The following is a 22208-nucleotide window of genomic DNA, read 5'->3' as shown; positions in this document are numbered from 1 at the left end:
GGCCCGCAGCAGAATCGGATCGCATGGGTGTTCACACCATGCGATCCGAGTTTGCAGATCGCACTGTGATATGCGAACTGATCTGGGGGTGTCAGTAACATTTCACTGACACTCCCAGCAGTTCGCATAGGGCAGTGTGAACTGCCGCCGGGAGGCATGCGATGCGGGAACCCGCCGCGGATTCGCGGCGTTTCCGCATCGCTCCAGTGTGAACCCAGCCTAATAAGCGATCATTTTTCTGATCGCCGTATTAGTGTCACAGGTGACGCTAGTTAGGCATTTTAGGCTATTTAGGTTCGCCGCAGCTTTTTATAGCGCCAGGGACCCCCATATACTACCGCATAAAGCCCCCTGATTGCCCCCTAGTTAACCCTTTCACCAGTGATCACCATATAACTGTTACAGGTGACGCTGGTTGGTTAGTTATTTTTTTATAGTTTCAGGGCACCCGCCATTTATTACCTAATAAAGGTTTAACCCCCTGATCACCCGGCGGGTGTCATTTGTGACTAATAACTGTTAGGGCAGTTAGGGTTAGCCCCCTTTAGTTCTAAGGTACCCCCCTAACCCTCCCAATAAAGGTTTAACCCCGTGATCACCCCCCGTCGCCAGTGTCACTAAGGCTGGGTTCACATTGCAGCGGTTTATGAGAACGGATGTGATTCGCACCGCACTGCAGTGCAAATCACATCCGATCTCTGTGCGATTCGAGTTCAGCCATTCGCCGCACCCGCCGCAAATTCGCACGGGACCCTTTTTTTGGCCCACAGCAGAATCGGATCGCATGGGTGTTCACACCATGCGATCCGAGTTTGCAGATCGCACTGCGATATGCGAACTGATCTGGGGGTGTCAGTAACATTTCACTGACACTCCCAGCAGTTCGCATAGGGCAGTGTGAACTGCCGCCGGGAGGCATGCGATGCGGGAACCCGCCGCGCATTCGTGGCGTTCCCGCATCGCTCCAGTGTGAACCCAGCCTAATAAGCGATCGTTTTTCTGATCGCTGTATTAGTGTCACAGGTGACGCTAGTTAGGCAGGTAGGTATTTAGGTTCGCTGCAGCTTTTTATAGCGCCAGGGACCCCCATATACTACCGCATAAAGCCCCCTAATTGCCCCCTAGTTAACCCTTTCACCAGTGATCACCATATAACTGTTACAGGTGACGCTGGTTGGTTAGTTATTTTTTTATAGTTTCAGGGCACCCGCCATTTATTACCTAGTCTCACTAGTGTACCCCTAAATTTAGGGGTGTCTACTTTCCAAAATGGGGTCATTTGGGGGGGTTTGTGCCATCTTGGCATTTTATGGCCTTCAAAACTGTAACGCCCTTAGAAAGCCTGAAGGCGGTGCTTGGTTTTCGGGGCCCCGTACGCGGCTAGGCTCCCAAAAAGTCCCACATATGTGGTATCCCCGTACTCAGGAGAAGCAGCAGAATTTATTTTGGGGTGTCATTTCACATATGCCCATGGCATGCGTGAGCAATATATCATTTAGTGACAACTTTGTGAAAAAAAAAAAAAAAAGTTTGTAATTTTCCCGCAACTTGTGGCAAAATATAAAATATTCCATGGACTCAACATGCCTCTCAGCAAATAGCTTGGGGTGTCTACTTTCTAAAATGGGGTCATTTGTGGGGGTTTTGTGCCATCTTGGCATTTTATGGCCTTCAAAACTGTAATAGGTAGTGAGAAGTGAACTCAAAAATTTACGCCCTTAGAAAGCCTGAAGGCGGTGCTTGGTTTTCGGGGCCCCGTACGCGGCTAGGCTCCCAAAAAGTCCCACATATGTGGTATCCCCGTACTCAGGAGAAGCAGCAGAATTTATTTTGTGGTGTCATTTCACATATGCCCATAGCATGTGTGAGCAATATATCATTTAGTGACAACTTTGTTAAAAAAAAAAAAAAAAGTTTGTAATTTTCCCGCAACTTGTGGCAAAATATAAAATATTCCATGAACTCAACATGCCTCTCAGCAAATAGCTTGGGGTGTCTACTTTCTAAAATGGGGTCATTTGTGGGGGTTTTGTGCCATCTTGGCATTTTATGGCCTTCAAAACTGTAATAGGTAGTGAGAAGTGAACTCAAAAATTTACGCCCTTAGAAAGCCTGAAGGCGGTGCTTGGTTTTCGGGGCCCCGTACGCGGCTAGGCTCCCAAAAAGTCCCACATATGTGGTATCCCCATACTCAGGAGAAGCAGCAGAATTTATTTTGGGGTGTCATTTCACATATGCCCATAGCATGTGTGAGCAATATATCATTTAGTGACAACTTTGTGTAAAAAAAAAAAAAAAATTTTTTTTTTGTCATTATTCAATCGCTTGAGGCAAAAAAAAAAAATATTCAATGGGCTCAACATGCCTCTTATCAATTTCCTTAGGGGGTCTACTTTCCAAAATGGGGTCATTTGGGGGGGTTTTGTACTGCCCTGCCATTTTAGCACCTCAAGAAATGAGATAGGCAGTCGTAAACTAAAAGCTGCGTAAATTCCAGAAAACGTACCTTAGTTTGTAGATGTGACAACTTTTGCGCAAACCAATAAATATACAATTATTGACTTTTTTTTTTACCAAAGACATGTGGCTGAATACATTTTGGCCTAAATGTATGACTAAAATTGAGTTTATTGGATTTTTCTAATAACAAAAAGTAGAAAATATCATTTTTTTTCAAAATTTGCGGTCTTTTTACATTTATATCGCAAAAAATAAAAATCGCAGAGGCAATCAAATACCATCAAAAGAAAGCTCTATTTGTGGGAAGAAAAGGACGCAAATTTTGTTTGGGTACAACATTGCATGACCGCGCAATTACCAGTTAAAGCAGCGCAGTGCCAAAGTGTAAAAAGACCTCTGGTCATTTACCAGCAAAATGGTCCGGTCTGAAAGTGGTTAAAAAAAAGTTTTCATTTTTTTTTTTTTCATTTTTTGGAACATTTTAATGTAGTTTTGTTTTTTAGGGTGGCCCTACACTTTAAGGAGCAAGTGGCTGGCGCTGTATTCAAATAACTCTGCTGACACCTCCATGCAGGATGCTGGGGCTATGGCAGGAGTAGCTGTGGACAAGAAAGCAGAGTAAGCCACTCTGGCAGCTGTGGTGGACTGAGCACTAGTCTCCGCTTGGGTGATAGAGGATGAGGATGGTTTAGTAAGCCAGTCCACCACCTCCTCTGCATGCTGTGGTTGGATGACACAGGCAACATCACTAAATAGAGAAAGTGGTGCCCTGCCCTAACCACGTCCATCTTTGCCTGTGGACACAGTCACTGCTGGCCCCTTCACAGTGGCATGGGAATGTCTTCCTCTCCTTGTTGACCTCCCAGACATGATGGGGGGGGGGGGCTTGTTACCGAAATGTAATAGAGATGAGAAAATGTGTAATTGGATGCACTTTAATACATGGAAAGTGATGTTTGGTGCACTTTAACTTTAGGACTGACGTGACAGAAATGTCACTACAATATACTGCAGTAAAACTGCACTGACGCACTTTAATATACTGTGGTAAAACTGCACTGACACACTTCAATATACTGCAGTAAAATTGTACTGACGCACTACAATATACTGCAGTAAAAATGTACTGACGCACTACAATATACTGCAGTAAAAATGCACTGACGCACTACAATATACTGCATTAAAACTGTACTGACGCACTACAATATACTGAAGTAAAACTATACAGATACACTTCAATATACTGCAGTAAAAATGCATTGACGCACTTCAATATACTGCAGTAAAACTGTACTGACACACTACAATATACTACAGCAAAAATGCACTGACACACTTCAATATACTGCAGCAAAAATGTACTGTGCACTACAATATACTGCAGTAACACTGCACTGGTGCACTATAATATACTACAGTAACAATGCACCGACACACTACAATATACTGCAGTAACAATGCACTGACACTACAATATACTGCAGTAAAACTGAACTTCAATATACTGCAGTAAAACTGCACCGATGCACTACAATATACTGCAGTAAAAATGCACTGACGCACTTCAATATACTGCAGTAAAACTGCACTTCAGTATACTGTTGTAAAACTGCACTGACGTACTACAATATACTGCAGTAAAAATGCACTGATGCACTTCAATATACTGCAGTAAAACTGCACTGATGCACTACAATATACTGCAGTAAAAATGCACCACTGCACTTCAATAAACTATAGTAAAACTGCACTGACGCACTACAATATACTGCAGTAAAACTGTACAGATGCACTTCAAGATGCACTTGAATATACTACAGTAAAAAAATGCACTGATGCACTTCAATATACTGCAGTAAATCTGCACTGATGCACTGCAATTTACTGCAGTAAAAATTTACTCATACACTTCAATATACTGCAGTAAAACTGCACTGACGCACTACAATATACTGCAGTAAAACTGTACAGATGCGCTTCAATATACTGCCGTAAAAATGCACTGACGCAATTCAATATACTGCAGTAAAACTACACTGACTGTCATGGTCGTCCCGGTAATCCAGTGGCATATGGGAGACCTGCCCGCAGAATCCCCATGTAAAGAGCTAATCAGTATCCATGGGCGCGCGTTGACGTGAACAGACGCACGCAGGTGCGCGTTGGTACGAACGGGCGCACGCGGGTGCGCGATGATACGAACGGGCGCACAGGGGTGCGCGATGATACGAATGGGTGCACGCAGGTGCGTGGGGTCACGAACAGGTGCACGGTTACACGTGGGTGCGCGCAGACACGCCGTGGGACCGCTTTTGGCGCCCAAAGGGCTACTTAAAGGAATCTGTCACCGTGCCTCCTTGCTGTCCAGTCTACAGCGTGTCCGGTGATCCTGCTATCTGCTTCCTAATTGTTTTTGATTCCTGTCTACCCGGCCTGTTCCTGACGACGTCTGTTTGCTGCCTGCCACCGACCTTCGGTTTGTCTGACTACGCTTTTGCCTCTTCCTTGGTACCGTTGCTGCCCGCCTGTTACCGCCCCGGCTCGTACCTTCAACCCCCTTCTGCTGACCGCTGTTCCAGCCTGACCGCTGTGTGCCTTCTGCCACCTGCTGTTCCAGCCTGACCGCTGAGTGCCTGCTGCCACCCGCTGTTCCAGCCTGACTGCCGAGTGCCTGCTGACCCAGCGCTTCTGTGGTTCTTCCGCTTCCCCAAGGGTCCGGACCAGTCCTGCACCAGCTTGGAACTTGTGCCCTCTGAACTCTTGAGTCCCTGTCTCCACTTCCAGGGGTTCTCGAACCAGAGGCTTACGAGAGGCCACTCCCTGCATTCTGGGCTCCTATACCAGGTACGTGACACTTACTCCAGTAAAACTGCACTGATGCATTTCAATATACTGCAGAAAAAATGCACTGTGCACTACAATATACTGCAGTAAAAATGCACCTACACATTTCAAGATATTGCAGTAAAACTGCACTGACACGGTTCAATTTACTGCAGTAAAACTGTACAGGTGCACTTCAATATACTGTAGTAAAAATGCACTGATACACTTCAATATACTGCAGTAAAACTGCACTGATGCACTTCAATATACTGCAGAAAAATGCACTGACGCACTACAATATACTGCAGTAAAAATGCACTTCAATATACTGCAGTAAAACTACAGTGATGCACTTCAATATACTGCAGCAAAAATGCACTATGCACTACAAAATACTGCAGTAACACTGCACTGACACACTACAGTATACTGAAATAACAATGCACTGACGCACTACAATATACTGCAGTAACAATGCACTGACACACTACAATATACTGAAGTAAAACTGCACTGATGCACTTCAATATACTCCAGCAAAAATGTACTGACACATTACAATATACTGCAGTAAAAATGCACTGACGCACTTCAATATACTGCACAGACACACTACAATATACTGCAGTAACACTGAACTGACGCACTACAATATACTGCAGTAACAATGCACTGACGCACTTCAATATACTGCAGTAACAATGCACTCTGATGCACTTCAATACAGTATACTACAGCAAAAATGCAGTGTGCACTACAATATATTGCAGTAAATGCACTGGCACACTTCAATATACTGCAGTAAAAATGCACTGTGCATTACAATATACTGCAGTAAAACTGCACTGACGCACTTCAATATACTGCAGGAAAACTGTAAAGATGCACTACACTCACAATAGAATCACAATAGCACACTAACTCGCTAGTAGCAATGAACAGAGCCCTGTTCTATCTATCTCCATTAAGGATGAGCTCAGGTGCGTTGCAAGCCGCAAGTGCAGAGCCCACCAGGAAGTCGGCACTGTGGAGCGCTAATCACAGGCAGTGAGACATTTCCCAATGCGCTGCTGCAGAGATCGGGAAATGTCTCACTGCTTGTGATTAGCACACCGCAGTGCCGACTTCCTGGCGGGCTCTGCAAGTGGGGTGTGCGCGACCACACCTGAGCTCATCCTTAAAGCGGGACTGTACTGGGGAAAAAAATATTAAAAGCCAGCAGCTATAAATACTACAGCTGCTGACTTTTAATAAATGGACACTCACCTGTCCCAGGGTCCAGCGATGCCGGCAGCCGAGGCCGATCGATCGGCTCTCGGCTGCTGCCGCCACCATTCTAGGTGAGGGAATCAGGAAGTGAAGTGAATCGGCTTCACTTCCCGGTTCCCTACTGCGCATGCGCGAGTCGCGTAGCGCAATAGGAATTGTCCACGCTGTCTCTGGGACCCGTGTGTGTCCCAGCAGACAGCGCAACAGGACAGGAAGAGGCATAGACTCCCACGGGAGTCTATGCCCAGAAGTGGGTGTAAATACCTGTCTTTGACAGGTATCTCCACCCCCCCTCCCCCCTGAAAGGTGACAATTGTGACACCGGAGGGGGGGAGGGTTCCGATCAGCGGAAGTTCCACTTTAGGGTGGAACCCCGCTTTAATCTCCATTCCAATATCACACTACAAATGGCTGCTTAGTGAAGGAACCTTTTATAGTGTGGGGTGGGTCTATAAGCAATGATTGGCCTCATGATGGTCATCATGACTTTCTCCAATCCTGGCTCTGACAGTGTTCTGTACCGATTGGGCAAAGCGCTCATTGTTTCAGCCAATCAGGGCTTAGAATGCTCTGTGCGGCGTGAAGTGCATTGTGGGCATTTGGCCGGCTGAGCAGTCGAACGCCCTGACAATTCGGGAGTTCGCCGGATGGGTGAACAGCTAATGTTCGGGCTCAACTTATGCTCGGCCTGAACCATTTGCCCAAAACTACTAGTGACCAGAAAACCTCTTACATCAGAGTTCCCCAATACATCAGAGTCCGCAGAGTTCCCCTTTGCATTGTAAGGCAAAGATGGAAACTCTGATGTAAGGGGGGATTCTAATGAAAGGACAGGAAGGGGGCCTGCTGCAGAACATGAGCAAGGGTCCCACTGCAGGACTGTAATAATGGGCCCCAAGTTTGGGTGGGGGGCCCCTAAATGTTTTTTTGCACTGACATTTCTAGTTATGCCTCTGCCACACTGCTTCCGCCACAGACATGCCTAGGGTTCCTGGTAAAGAGGAGAAAAAAGGGAACCCGAAGTCAGTGTAGCAGGCTCTGTCCGGCCCGACATGCCTAGTGAGCAGAGAGTACCTGGAGTGGAGCTTCAGCCTGGGGTTGGGAGGAGGGAGAGAAGAGCAGGAAGGGGGGCGAGTTACTGCACCGTAGGCCCCTGGGTTGTACTTTCTACCTGGGCCGAAAGTTGCCAGTCAGGTCCTGCTGTCTGTGGCATTTTTCCTCTTTACTGTTATCAAAAGTGAAGGAAAATCCCAAACGTTGGAAATATCATAACACTAATAGAAGGGAAATCTTTCAATGGGGACACATGCTGATGACACCCCCTTTTACTTCCTGTTTTGGCTATGGGACAGGAAGTAAAGGGAAATCTCCACCATGGGACACAGATGGTGTTTTGTCACATATGGCGACCCATCACCGTTGGCTACCCACTGGACTGCGCATGCGCAATGCCGTATGCGTTCCACCCGAGTCCAAATTCAAGCCTCACCATCTAAGTGGACATAGAGTTTGATTCTATTTATGCCGAGCGAAGCATGCCCTCTGTTGGAACGCATATGTCAGCGTCGTGCCTGCGCACTCCAGCAGGTTGCAAAAATCTGAAGGGTAGCCGAATATGACGTGACAAGGGCAAAAACACTGACTGGGGTTAGAACCCTCCCTTTACTTCATCCAAAATAGAAATAAAGTTTGCGTTTCAGTCTGCATCGAAGCTAAGGTCCCGATAGGTTTTAAAGATCCCCCTTGAGTGTTACTTATTCCAGCATTACTGATCCTGTCCTAACGAAACATCACGTTTGCTTGCATTCACTTGCCACAGCACACTGCATAACCCTAACCTTATAATACACTGGCCACGCCCTGAGTGCTCTTCGTCACTTCCACATTTGGTGAGTGCCGTGATTTCATTGGTGTAATGAGAGGCCAGTCGCTGCCTTGCACTTCCGGGGCATAGGTTGATCGTGTGTGGTGCGTTCCTCAGCCGTCGCTGTGTTCTAGGCGGAAGCTAGGCCTGGTAAGCGGGAGAGAGGAGACGAGGCTAGGCCGGAGAGCCAGGTATGTGATCTCCGTAGGGTATGCAGGCTGGTGGGTGGCTTTGGCGGCGCTGAAGGGGTTTACACGGAGCGGGCTCAGGCCTGAGGCCTAAAGTGCGGGGGAAACTGAAAGCGGCCCAGTGAGAGTGTAGCATGCCCTATGTTGTTGTACGGAGTGGATGTGTAATACGGATCCCTAAGGGAGGGCAGGACACGGTGGTTGTCTGCTAGGCCTCAGCTCCGTATAGGTGGCGCCGTGTGCTCGCTGTGAGGCCCGATCTCCATGTGTTTTCATTTGAATCCATGCAGAGGAGATCTTTGGCTTTGCAGATGTTCTGATCCCAGCAGATCTTCCATTGTGAAAACCATCAACGGCTACACCTTGTCCTCCTCCTAGGTGGACAGTTGGTGTTTGGGTACCTCCATTACTTTGATTTCCTTTGCAAATGAAAGTGCTGGAACTTTACCTTGCTTCTCTTCACATTGCAGTGGCGGTTGGTGCTCAAATTTTTTTTGAGGGGCGCAAACAAACCCCAAAAATACTGACCGTGCCCGCGCCCGCCCGTGTCTGGTTCAGATGTGAATTCAGTCAAAAATGTAAGCCTGACTTTCACCTGAACTGGTGAACAGAAACGCACTAGACCCATGCTGTGAACCCGCATATATGTGACCACTTTCAGGAAGAAAATATAGGGTAGAGCTGCACGCTTCTGGGTAAAATGAGAATTGCAGTTTTTTTTTTTTTTGCGTAGAATAAAGAACGATTCTCGGGATAACATCATCTTTCACACTAAACAAAAAAATGGGCTAACGTTACTGTTTTTTTTTTTGTTTACTGATTAAAGTGTATATTTTTTTCCCAAAAAAATTGCATTTGGAAGACTGCTGCGCAAATACAGCGCAACATAAAATATCTTAACGGCCTCCATTTTTATTCTCTAGAGTCTCTGCTAAAAAATATGTATGATGTTTGGGGCTTCTAGGTAATTTTCTAGCAAAAAAAATGATTTTAACTTGTAAGCAAAAAGTGTCAAAAAAAAGACTTGAATGGGTCACGATTGGCAGGCGGTTGCACCCACCAAAAGCAACAGGGGGCTTAATTCTTGCTGCGGCATGTGGTATAGGTTACCTCTTCACCACCTGATTTAAACCCATTATTGCCATGCAATGCACGCAATTGTAACACAGTAGTATTGTTTTTAAATCGGTGTGAGGAGGTAACATGGTGACCTTTGACTTCTCTCATTTTTGTTTAGGTAGTTCTCCATCTTTAACCACTTGCCTACCGGGCAATTACACCCTCTTCCTGCTCAAGCCATCTTTCAGCGCTGTCGCACTTTGACAATTGCAGTCGTGCTACACTGTATCCAAACAAATTTTTTTACAAATAGAGGGTTTTTTTGGCGGTATTTAATCACTACTGGGTTTTTTATTTCTTACAAAAATGACAACATTGTGAAAGGTTTTTTTTTTTTTTTTTTTTACCTTTCTGTCAGTAAATTTTGTAACTAAGTAATTTTTTCGCCTTCACTGATGTGCGACTATGATGGGCACTGATAGGCTGAACTGGTGAGCACTGATGGGGTGGCACTGATTGCCGGCACTGACTGTTATTGCTAATGGCCACTGACTGTTGCCACTGGTGGGCACTGTGTGGTGACACTATATTGCGTTATTGTAATAAGTGTCCTGATTACATTCCTAGATGTCCCCCTGCGGGGAGATGCTGCTGATTGGCTTTCCTCGCTACACACTCTTAGTGTGAGGTGAGGAGCCGATTACCGACACTTCCTTGTTCACATTTGACCAGCTGTGATTGGACACAGCTGATCAAATGGTTAAAGAGCCGCGGGTCTTTACAGAGATCGGGGTTGTGTTATGTTCTAGCAACACGGCGTGGCCGAGCTGCGCGCCCCCTCCACTTGCCACCCGCCCACCATCAAATGACGATGTGGCGGTGCGACTCTTGTTCTGGGTGGCCGTCTTATGAAGTAGCACCAGAACTGCCGCTCTCGCCATTGCTAGGCCATAGCCCGACCCTGATCTTTGTAAAGAACAGCTGATGGGGCTCTTTGTCCAATCACAGCCAGTCGCATGTAAATGGGGAAGTGCCATAAATCTGCTCTCCTTGCCTCGTACTGACAGTGTGTTGTGAAGAGAGCCGATCGGCAATATCTCCTCGCAGGGAATAACAGGTAATCATTAGTGCCCTGATTACAGTAAAGCCCCATGAGTGCCACCAATCAGTGTTCATTACTGGTGCCAGTCAGTGCTGCCTTCTAGTGCAGATACTAAGGAAAACTTTTTTTCTTCCAAATTTTTAGTCTTATACTAAAAAACAAAATCCCACCCCTGATTAAATACCACCAAAAGAAAGCTCTATGTGAAGAAAATTATTAAAAATGAATTTGGGTACAGTGTTGCATGACCACACAATTGTCATTCCAAATCCGACAGTGCTGAAAAATGGCAGGAAGTAAGTGAAAGTGTGCGTATTGAGGTGATTAAAGTGGTGTTCCACACACAAAAAAAAAAAGATTAAAGTGGTTCTGCACCAAAAAAAAAAATATATTAAAAGCCAGCAGCTACTAATATTGCAGCTGCTGACTTTTAATAAAATCACACTTGCCTGTCCCAGGGTCCAGCGATGTCGGCGGCAGATGACGAGCGATCGCTCGTCTCGCTGCTGCCCCCACCGCCATCCTCTGTCAGGGAATCGGGAAGTGAAACATTGCGGCTTCACTGCCCGGTTCCCTACTGCACATGCGCGAGTCGCGCTGTGTGTCTCTTCTGGTCCCCCGCTGTGTCCTGGGAACTGTGTGTTTCCCGGGCATCAGATGCCTGTTGCTAGGGGGGTCCCTCGTAGTCTGCCTCCTTCAGTCCCTGGGCTGGTGACATCACTTCCCCTTGGTGCAGGAAGGACTCAGCTCTGCCCCCCCCCCTCCTGTCAGTCATCTGGGACCTGTGATGACTGCACGGTCAATCACGGCGCGTGGTGCCGCTTGGAGGGGGGGGGGGCGAGCAGGGCTTCGTTCCCCACGAATCTCTGGACCCTGGGACAGGTGAGTGTCCGATTATTTAAAGTCAGCAGCTGCAGTATTTGTAGCTGCTGACTTTTTTTAATTTTTTTTTTTTTTTAAGGGAAACTCCTCTTTAAAGTAGCCTGCCCTTGTAATCTCTAAAGTTCTGCAGAGAAAGCAACTGACATAAAAATAATGTAAATGATTATAGGTAGTCGGACTCATTAACTGAACTAGTACCACATTGAGACCCCTTTCACGCTGAAGGTGCTTTTCAGGTGTTTTAACTTTAAAAATAGCGCCTGTAAAGCACCTCTCTTGCCTCCCTAGTGCTTTCACATTGGGGTAGTACGCTTGCAGGACGGGAAAAAGTCCAGGAAAACAGCATGTTTGGGGTGGTGTATTGTGGGTCCATGCATAGTTTTGATTCCTGGAAGTCCTCTTGTCTTTAAGTACATGCATTGCGCTTTTTTGATGTGTATTATTTCTTGTTTTTGAACTCGACCATAAATCGCAAATTGTATGTTAAAATGTGCTGCAGTGCGCAAAAAAAAAATCTATGTAGAAATGTTAAATGACAGACATTTATTTTTATAATTTTCTTTTACCATAGACCTCTTAATTTATGTGGCTGTATATATTTATTCAGCATTGCAGACATTATTAGTGTGAAGTTATAGTAGGAAAGAGTCCATTTGCAATGACTTTTTTGTTTTGTTTTTAAAGCGGTAGTAAACTGAAAAAAATAATTGGTCTCCTGCAGGATAATGTCATAATGTGGTGCTATGCATGACATTCTAGCACATTATGATAGACTTGCCTTAAAACTAAAAGCTCCAACGGTGCACTGTGACTGCTGCTGGGGCTTCCATCTTCACCCAGTCTTCCTTCTGGGTTTGCGGGCTTTGGCTGCTTAAATGACTTGCACCACGCACTCAGGGCACAGTGAGCATGTGCGGGGGATGGCATTGGCTGCTACTTAAGTACATTTATGAGGTATTAGGAGATATTTACGGTACTGTAAACCCACAGTACCTTTATAGGCTTATGTGTAGGTATAAATAAGAGGTCTTTACTGCCGCTTTAAATGCCAGTAAATAACCTGATTCACCACAAAGATTACGGTGTACCACATGTCTGTCATTTGGCTGTGTTTGTGATGCTTGTGTTAAATTTTTTTATTTTATTTTGTTTTTCAGCTTGAAACACCATGGCTGGGGTGTTTCCATACAGACCTGGGGTTCCCCCCATGCCTGGCCCACCACCAGTAGCGCCAGATTACATGTCTGAAGAAAAGTTACAGGAGAAAGGTGAATTATTTTACGTTGAACAATATTATAATTTGCGTATCTCACTATACTACAGGTCAATTAAATGTTTAAACTGTCAATGCTTCTAAACTTAAAGGAAACATCTGCTGAGCAAGCATGCAGCTATTAAGAGGTTTTAGTAAAATGTGAAATCATGTTTTGCATACTTTTTCTAGGTCAGTGCATGATGTTTCATTTTCAGTATACAAGGGCATTAAAGGGGGTTATTGAGGCAAAATGGTTTTTACCTTAATGCATTTTGTTCATTGAGGCGAAACATTTTTCAAAAGTTGCTCCCCCCAATCCCCCCTTAAACACTTGATCGATCTAGTGCTGTGCCCATCTGCAGCAACTCTTATCACAGGAGGCTCGGTGGCAGTAGAAGCCATTGGCTCTGCTGCTGTTTGTCAGATCCTTGGAGGAGGGAGCAGGAGTGGGACTAGGCTGTGTGTCTCTAGACAAAGCCCGGTTTGAGATTGAGCCTGCGTGAGTGCCACCATAGCAAGCATCTTGCTATGGTGGCACTCAGAAGAGGAGGAGCCAAGATTGTCTTCAGGGGACCCCAGGAAAGGAGGTTCATGGGGCTCATCTGCAAAATTATTGCAAGGAGCAGGTAAGTAAAACATGTTTATTTTGAGGGGGAAAGCAGGATGTATATATATATATATTTTTAAACGGTTTATAACAAAGTGTTTGCTAATATGATTTTTTTTTTTTTTTTTTTTTTTTTGCATTAGCTCGCAAATGGCAACAGCTGCAGGCCAAACGTTATGCAGAGAAAAGGAAATTTGGCTTTGTGGATGCTCAAAAAGAAGACATGCCCCCAGAGCACGTGCGCAAAATCATTCGTGACCATGGTGACATGACAAACAGGAAGTTCCGTCATGATAAGAGGGTCTACCTTGGGTAAGGTCACATTTGGTTATGAGGTATTTTGATGTCAGTGCCTATGTATCTGTTGCAGAATTCCATTGCAGTTGTATTATATAGATTGTTGTGTTTTTATTTTTCAGAGCTCTGAAGTACATGCCACACGCAGTGCTGAAATTGCTAGAAAACATGCCCATGCCTTGGGAGCAGATTAGAGATGTGCCAGTGTTGTATCATATTACTGGAGCCATTTCTTTTGTCAATGAGATCCCTTGGGTTATAGAACCTGTTTACATAGCACAATGGGGGTAAGAAAACTGCACTCCTCTGTTCCTCCCAATGTACATTTTTTGTATTAATATGCATTGCTCAGCATTTTATGTTTTAGTGGTATGTTTATTATGTCTGTGGGGGGGGGGGGAGCCACTGAAGGATACGAGGTGCAGGCACTCATAGTTTCCTGCACATATCTACATTTGACCAAATGTCAGGCTAATCTGATAGGCAAAGCGTTGTCACTTTCTGTGCTAGCGCTTGGTCAAATGTGGCAGGGCTTACTGAAAGCTGCTGCACTTCAAAGCTGTCAGCAGATTTCAAACTTATTTTGTTAGTATCGCTTTTTATGGGTGGTGTGGGGAAAGAGTCTCTAATGAATTTCCCCTCATTTTGGGGCATTTCCTCTAACTGTGTAGCATCTCTCCCTCTGCTTTTGTTCCCAAGAATTAGCAGTAAGTTATTAAGTAGAGCACATCTCTAAATTCTATGAGTAAGGTTGATCTTTCCCTAGGAGCTCTGGCCACATTTAGCACACTTGCTAGATTGTTTTATGATGTTTTGGCAGGTCTTCCGGCTTTAGCCTGTTTGTCACCATGTCCCATATAACTCTTCAAACAGGTCAATGTGGATCATGATGAGGAGAGAAAAGCGAGACAGACGTCATTTCAAGAGGATGAGATTTCCCCCCTTTGATGATGAAGAGCCACCTCTGGATTATGCTGATAACATTCTTGATGTGGAGCCCCTGGAGGCTATCCAGCTGGAGCTGGACAATGAAGAAGATGCTCCAGTCATGGACTGGTTCTATGATCACCAGCCCCTAAGAGACAACAGAAAGTAAGACTTGCACTTAACATTCACTAAATCTTTAGAGTTCTCCTTTGCAAGTTGTATAAATTATTTAAAGTAAAAAATATAAATTCCAATTATGCAATTTCCTTCTAGGTATGTGAATGGGACAACATACCAACGTTGGCAGTTCACGCTTCCTATGATGTCGACTCTGTACCGACTGGCCAATCAGCTGCTCACAGATCTAGTTGATGACAACTACTTTTACCTGTTTGATTTGAAAGCTTTTTTCACATCTAAGGCTTTAAATATGGCAATTCCAGGTGGGCCAAAATTTGAGCCATTGGTTCGTGATATAAATTTGCAGTAAGTCTAAAACATACTCTCAACTTAGTTTTAATATCCAACATTTATCCTTTTGATTTCACCAGTAACCTCATTATTTTTTTTTTTTCAGGGATGAAGATTGGAATGAGTTCAATGATATTAACAAAATCATTATTCGCCAGCCAATTCGCACAGAGTACAAAATCGCATTTCCATATCTGTACAACAATCTCCCTCATCATGTGCATCTGACATGGTAAGGAATAGAGCCAGATATTTTGATACATCGTTATATACAGTGATTGTCAGTTCACCACAACTTTACATCATCCTATAGGTACCATACTCCAAATGTGGTTTTCATTAAAACAGAGGATCCTGATCTCCCAGCTTTTTATTTTGATCCTCTTATCAACCCCATATCACACAGACATTCTGTAAAGGTGAGTGCTATATTATGTTAAATTTTAAACTTTACAAACCTTGATTTGAAATGAACTGCTATCAACATTCTAGTTCTGATTTCTGCAATTTGTCTTGATGGAATTCACGATGCCTGTTAATGGGACATATCTTATTTGAGCACAATTGTGAGTTTGTGAACCCTTCATTTTCTCAAGTTTGTGATCATGGCTCTTAAAATGCAATTAGATTTTTATTCATTTTGTAATAAATGACAGGCTTTATCCCATCCAAATACAATAAATTGTATGTAAAACTTTCTCAGTTTTTTATTTTTTGAAACAAGTCAGTTAGAACTAAAAAAATGTACCTAGTTAAATCGCCATCAAATTTCACTAGTTTATATACCTACACTGTAGCTGTATCCATAAAGGGGGTTTCTTAGACCCTTGATTGTGTATTCTTACTGAATGGACTTGTGTTAAGTATCCTTTATTGTAACATAATGCAATGTAATTCTGTCGTTCTGTCCTCCTTTTAGAGTCAGGAGCCTTTACCAGATGATGATGAAGAGTTTGAGTTACCAGAATATGTGGAGCCATTCCTCAAGGAAACTCCTCTTTATACTGACAACACAGCCAATGGCATAGCCCTGCTTTGGGCACCTCGTCCGTTCAACCTGAGGTCTGGCAGAACACGAAGGGCTGTTGACATACCTCTGGTGAAGAACTGGTAAGTGCTGTCTTTGCATTTGGACATGTTAATACTAAATTTTGTATTTTTTGTTTCTAAAGTAGTCACATCTGATTTGTTAAAGGTACCGGGAGCATTGTCCAGCTGGTCAGCCTGTTAAAGTTCGTGTCTCCTACCAGAAACTGCTGAAGTACTATGTCCTTAATGCTCTTAAACATAGACCACCTAAGGCCCAGAAAAAGAGGCGAGTTGCCCTGAGTGGCTTTTTTTAAAAAAAAATTTTTTTATTTTATTTTTTTTCTGTTTTATCTTAACAGTTCATCTGTTTGTTCAGGTATCTATTCCGCTCATTCAAAGCTACAAAGTTTTTCCAATCCACTAAGCTGGACTGGGTGGAGGTTGGACTTCAGGTTTGTCGCCAAGGCTACAACATGCTGAACTTGCTGATCCACAGAAAGAACTTGAATTACCTTCACTTGGACTACAATTTCAATTTGAAACCTGTAAAAACACTCACCACTAAGGTATAACTACATACGTTGTTCTGAGTATCAGTACATAAATAATGTGGGCTTTGCAAGGCAACTTTAAACAATCACAAGTTATAGATTAAGGCTTTACATCATGAAGATTTAAGAATTCTTATGCTTTGCAGAAACTTTTTTAAGCTGAAGGCAAGAAGCAAAGTACACATTTTATATACACATATATGAATTGTTATTTCTGGCAAAGAATAAACCACACCAACCAGGACGGGGGGAGGGGGAGGAGCCATTGGCGCCACGCTGCTGTCTCAGTCAATGAGGAGGGAGGGTCCCAGACAGCCATGTCTCTAATGCAACATCGCTTGATCTAGATGGTCCTTGGGTAAGTATTAGGGAGGCTGCTGCACACAGAAGGCTTTTTATCTTAATACATTAAAAGAAAAAAACTTCTGCCTTGACAAACACTTTAAGGAACACTCTCATCATTTTATAAGAATATAACTGAATATGTAAAAAGTAAATGGCCACAAAATATAAACACCGGGTTGCAAAAAAAAAATGCTGCATAGAAAGATAGAAAAAGAAGGGCACATCAGCCCTTGTGCATTACCTAATGCACCATTTATTAATGTTCAAAGTAAATAAAACTTGCACTCAAATGAGTCAAGTCTTGGGCTTTTAACCACTTCCTGCCTGGCCTATAGCAAAATGACGGCCGAGCAGTGGTTCAGTTATCCTGACTGCATGTCATGACGTCCTTCAGGGCAACTGCCGGCCCGTGTGCATGGGGGGCGATTGGTTGTGCGGAGTGTTAATCTGACACACCGATCTCAGTAAAGAGCCTCTGACTAAGGCTATTTACCACATGATCAGCCATGTCCAATCACAGCTGATCACAGTATAAACAGGAATATCGTTTATCGGCTTTTCCTCTCTCATGTCTGACATGAGTAGAAGAGAGCTGATCGGCGGATCTACTGACGGGTGGGATCTGTGATGATTTTTGTTTAGCAAAAAAAAAAAAACCCCAGAGGTGATCAAATTCCACCAAAGAAAGCTCTATTTGTGGGAACAAAATTATAAAAAATGTGTTTGGGTACAGTGTAGCATGACCGCAATTGCCTTTAGTTTAGCACTGATTTCCTGTTTAATTGATTGCCTTTTTTCCTATAAAACAGTGTGTATTTCTGATCACGGGACTGAGTGACTACTTTATTTAACCATTCTCGTATATCTTCATGCAGGAGCGTAAGAAGTCTCGATTTGGCAATGCCTTTCATTTGTGCCGAGAGGTTCTTCGTCTGACCAAACTGGTGGTGGATAGTCATGTGCAGTATAGGCTTGGTAACGTGGATGCCTTCCAGGTAGATCAATGGTCCACTTAAGCAGTTTTCTCTGACAGCATTTGCCAAAATCTATATGCATGTACTAAAAGATGATGGGGGAAAAAAATAGTATGGCCGTCTAGAGTAACTTGTGTGTTTTTTTTTTTTTTTTTTTTTTTTTAAGTTATCCGATGGACTTCAGTACATATTTGCCCACGTGGGCCAGCTGACTGGCATGTACAGATACAAGTACAAACTTATGAGACAGATCCGAATGTGCAAAGACTTGAAACATCTAATCTATTACAGGTTTAACACAGTAAGTGCACTTTTCGCTTGGATTTATTTTGACTCGTGTCAAGGACTGTAAAGCTAATTCTTCTCTCCATTCTTCCATTTGCCCTGAATTAGGGTCCAGTGGGAAAGGGACCAGGTTGTGGCTTTTGGGCAGCTGGGTGGAGAGTTTGGCTTTTCTTTATGCGTGGCATCACCCCGTTGCTGGAGAGATGGCTTGGAAATCTTCTGGCTAGGCAGTTTGAAGGTTGGTAATAAGTTTCCTTTAACTGCAGCTCTGTGACTTATAGCAATTGTACTTGTTCTCTGTGCTTATGTATGCTCTCCTCCTCCTTTCTCAGGTCGTCATTCCAAGGGGGTAGCAAAAACGGTGACAAAGCAGAGAGTGGAATCTCACTTTGATCTGGAGTTGAGAGCAGCTGTCATGCATGACATTTTGGACATGATGCCAGAGGGTATCAAGCAGAATAAAGCAAGGACTATCCTGCAACACTTGAGTGAAGCCTGGAGATGCTGGAAGGCAAACATTCCCTGGAAGGTGAATGCAGAAAATGTCCTAGATAATTTGTTTGAAATATTTTAGCACTTTAAAAATGTTGCTGGCTCAAATGTTTTTTTGTATTCAAATCCGATCACAATAATATCTCCAGTGTAATTGGTTAACACTTGGGCTCACATCTGTACTCTCCCTTTTTGGACTGTTAACTTGATTATTCGGCAATTACTTTGTCTTTACTTTATGTAACAAAGTAATACTTGTATTGTCTTTTTACCACTTTGACTTTCTTACTGGGCACTGCATATATGCTTAGCTTTGTTCACAAGGACTATCTCTTGACCATATGATCACTGTGATGAGCCTGCTGCAGTGATCAGCACTGTGAGAATCTGCCCCTATACAGTGGGAGGAGAAGATAGACTTTGGAGGTTATTTACTAAAGGCAAATCCACTTTGCACTACAAGTGCAGTCGCTGTAGATCCGAGGGGGACATGCAAGGAAAATGAACAACATTTTAGCTTGCATGTGAATGGATAAAATCGGCAGAGCTTCCTCTCATTTCAGATCTACCCCTCAGATTTACAGCGACTGCGCTTCCAAGTGCAATTTCAAGTGCACTTTGTAGTGCAAAGTGGATTTGCCTTTTGTAAATAACCCCCATTATTTTTGCTTCTCACTGGAGAACTCTGAAAAAAAAATATGGGAGAAACAGTGCTAGCATCAGTGTTTTTAGGTTTAAAAACATTACTGGGCCCCTTGCATTATGTAATAGTTTTAACTGCTTATAAATTGTGTTTTTTTATTATTAGGTACCAGGTCTTCCTACACCTATTGAGAACATGATTCTCCGGTATGTAAAAGCAAAGGCTGATTGGTGGACAAACACTGCCCATTACAACAGAGAGCGTATTCGCCGTGGTGCAACTGTGGACAAAACTGTGTGTAAGAAGAACTTGGGCCGCCTGACTCGTCTGTACCTGAAGGCTGAGCAAGAAAGACAGCACAACTACCTAAAGGTGCGAGCTAGAGTTTCTGATGTGGAAAAAATAAATAAATTGCATCCTTATACTGTAAGCTGAATGTATTTTGCTCCTTGCTTAACTTCTCATCCGTTTTAGGATGGGCCCTACATCACTGCTGAAGAGGCTGTAGCAGTATATACCACCACAGTGCACTGGCTGGAAAGCAGAAGGTTCTCTCCTATACCATTCCCTCCTCTTTCCTACAAACATGATACTAAACTGCTCATCCTGGCTCTTGAGAGACTGAAGGAAGCATACAGGTAATTATGTGGCCCTTACATTAACCCAAGTGGTTTAATTGGCAATTTGGTTGCAGTAAGCAGATGCATAGAAACCCAGTGGCCCATTACAGTGTTGTAAGCTTAATTCTAACGTTTATTGGAAGTTCCAAACTTCACTTTTGCAGTTCAAATACTCTGTTCTTGTTTAAGCTGAACAGTTGCAGGTTATTGCACCATTTATTTTTTTTCCTATGTCCATTGAAACTCAATTTTTCTTGATTTAGTGTGAAGTCACGTTTAAATCAGTCTCAAAGAGAAGAGTTGGGATTGATTGAACAAGCGTATGACAATCCACACGAAGCTTTGTCCAGAATCAAGCGTCACTTGCTCACCCAAAGAGCTTTCAAGGAGGTAATGGGCAATTTGATCTCTCTGTAGTTTTTAGATGAATGTATATAAAAAAAATTTTTTTTAAGATTTGTAAATTGCAAGATTTTCATATTTTTGACTTTTTTTTTTCCCCCAATTTTAAGGTGGGAATAGAGTTCATGGATCTTTACAGTCACCTAGTCCCTGTCTATGATGTTGAGCCTCTCGAGAAGATCACTGATGCTTACCTGGATCAGTATCTGTGGTATGAAGCAGACAAGAGGCGACTCTTCCCTCCTTGGATCAAACCTGCAGACACAGAACCCCCTCCTTTACTTGTGTACAAGTGGTGCCAAGGTAAGCTATAGATGCTACATTCTGCAATAACACCACTTTAAGAAAGCTACTGACATTTTTCAAAACTTGTATTGTAAAAAAGTATAAGGTTTCGATTTGATTGCTATTAACAGAGTGAAATTTCAAAAATGTGTTTACATTTAATGTGTTTTTTTTTTTTTTTTTTATTTTGTTTTTTTGAAAGCTTATTACGTTTAATTTGAAAATGCAGATGTAGTGAGCTTTAAGCTATATCGCTACATCTGTGCAAAACTTCCAGATGTAAATATGTGCAGCCATATCTTATCAATATCCTAACAGTGAATCTTACTGTTTTCTCTACCCTAACACCTAAACTTCATCATGTTAAGTTACATTTTAATCTTACCCTAAATCTAATAATTCTTAACTGGGCAATGGCAGTAAACCCAACCGTAATTTATCCATCAATCTGAGCAATTAAAGGAAAGCTATAGTGGGAGGAATGTATCAAAACCGGCGGCCAGGATCTTAAGCAGATGTGCATGGCAACCAATCAGTCTTTCATTTTCAAAGCTTAACGTGGAACTTTAGTCATAAAATGTAAGTCCTGCTAGATCACTTTAGGCTGGTCCTTTTTACAGATATAGCAAACGCATAAAAAAAGTGTCTATATGCTTTTAAAATCCAGTAATACACCAATTCACCCTGCTCTGCACATGATCAGTTGCTCTCCATTTTTAGGCACTACTGAGTTTGTATTTACTGATATAACAGTCCTAAAGCGGAATTAACCCCTCCTATCCTTTACAGCCAAGGAAGCTGCTTTTGTTTGCTCTCCATTAGATGGTTTGACAGTTTGGTTAAGGACAAATACAAATGTGACGGCAATCTTGGCATTTCAGGAATGCAACTTTTTTTAAACCAATAAATCTATGGATTAAGTTCCATTTAATGATTTACTGCTAGAGCTCTGGGCTTCAGCAAATTGGCAGCCTCTGGCAAGAAGAAACAGGAACATTGCTGTAGGCCATTTCCAGCACATTAATTATGTGACCAAAATTAGGGTGTATGTTCCTTGCTAAAGAACATTATTTTTTATCAAGTTGTTATATATAAAGTTCAGTTTTTAACTGAACATGCTGAAGATGGATGCTGATCCAGAGTCTGGCTGATCTTGATAAATGGGGTATTGTTAGTATAATCTAGTTATTAACTATTATAGGTTAAACTTGTATTTTCTTGTAGGATTGTATAATACTGAGAGGACATTTATCAATGCAAATGCATTTCTTTTTACGATATTGCATCTTTGAAACGCGCTTTTCAGTCAGACTGAATTACTTGTTGCACTGCCCCAGTTTATACTTCAGTGCTGCTGTTGGTTCTCTGTGAC

At 43.1% G+C, this 22208-nt stretch overlaps 1 protein-coding gene across 1 annotated transcript in view; it reads left to right on the top strand.

Moving 5' to 3' along the window:
- The first annotated feature begins 8456 nt into the window (after positions 1-8456).
- The window catches only part of PRPF8 (pre-mRNA processing factor 8), a 32325-nt gene continuing 18573 nt past the window's right edge, over positions 8457-22208 (top strand). Inside the window, exons 1-19 of the mRNA XM_077480561.1 lie at positions 8457-8613; positions 12811-12921; positions 13659-13827; positions 13935-14099; positions 14686-14904; positions 15013-15225; positions 15317-15442; positions 15524-15629; positions 16130-16320; positions 16406-16525; positions 16616-16805; positions 18011-18130; positions 18276-18410; positions 18503-18632; positions 18727-18923; positions 19695-19901; positions 20004-20167; positions 20413-20539; positions 20662-20854. Of these exons, the coding sequence (XP_077336687.1) occupies positions 12822-12921; positions 13659-13827; positions 13935-14099; positions 14686-14904; positions 15013-15225; positions 15317-15442; positions 15524-15629; positions 16130-16320; positions 16406-16525; positions 16616-16805; positions 18011-18130; positions 18276-18410; positions 18503-18632; positions 18727-18923; positions 19695-19901; positions 20004-20167; positions 20413-20539; positions 20662-20854 (2872 nt within the window). The 5' untranslated portion in view covers positions 8457-8613; positions 12811-12821. The remainder of the gene's footprint in view (positions 8614-12810; positions 12922-13658; positions 13828-13934; positions 14100-14685; positions 14905-15012; positions 15226-15316; positions 15443-15523; positions 15630-16129; positions 16321-16405; positions 16526-16615; positions 16806-18010; positions 18131-18275; positions 18411-18502; positions 18633-18726; positions 18924-19694; positions 19902-20003; positions 20168-20412; positions 20540-20661; positions 20855-22208) is intronic.

This window comes from Lithobates pipiens, unplaced genomic scaffold (genome assembly GCF_037356315.1).
Source record: "Lithobates pipiens isolate NorthernLeopardFrog02 unplaced genomic scaffold, aLitPip1_a1.2 Scaffold_16, whole genome shotgun sequence".
NCBI lineage: Eukaryota > Metazoa > Chordata > Amphibia > Anura > Ranidae > Lithobates > Lithobates pipiens.
Note: the sequence above shows the minus strand (reverse complement) of the source record. Positions and strands in the feature narration are given on the sequence as shown.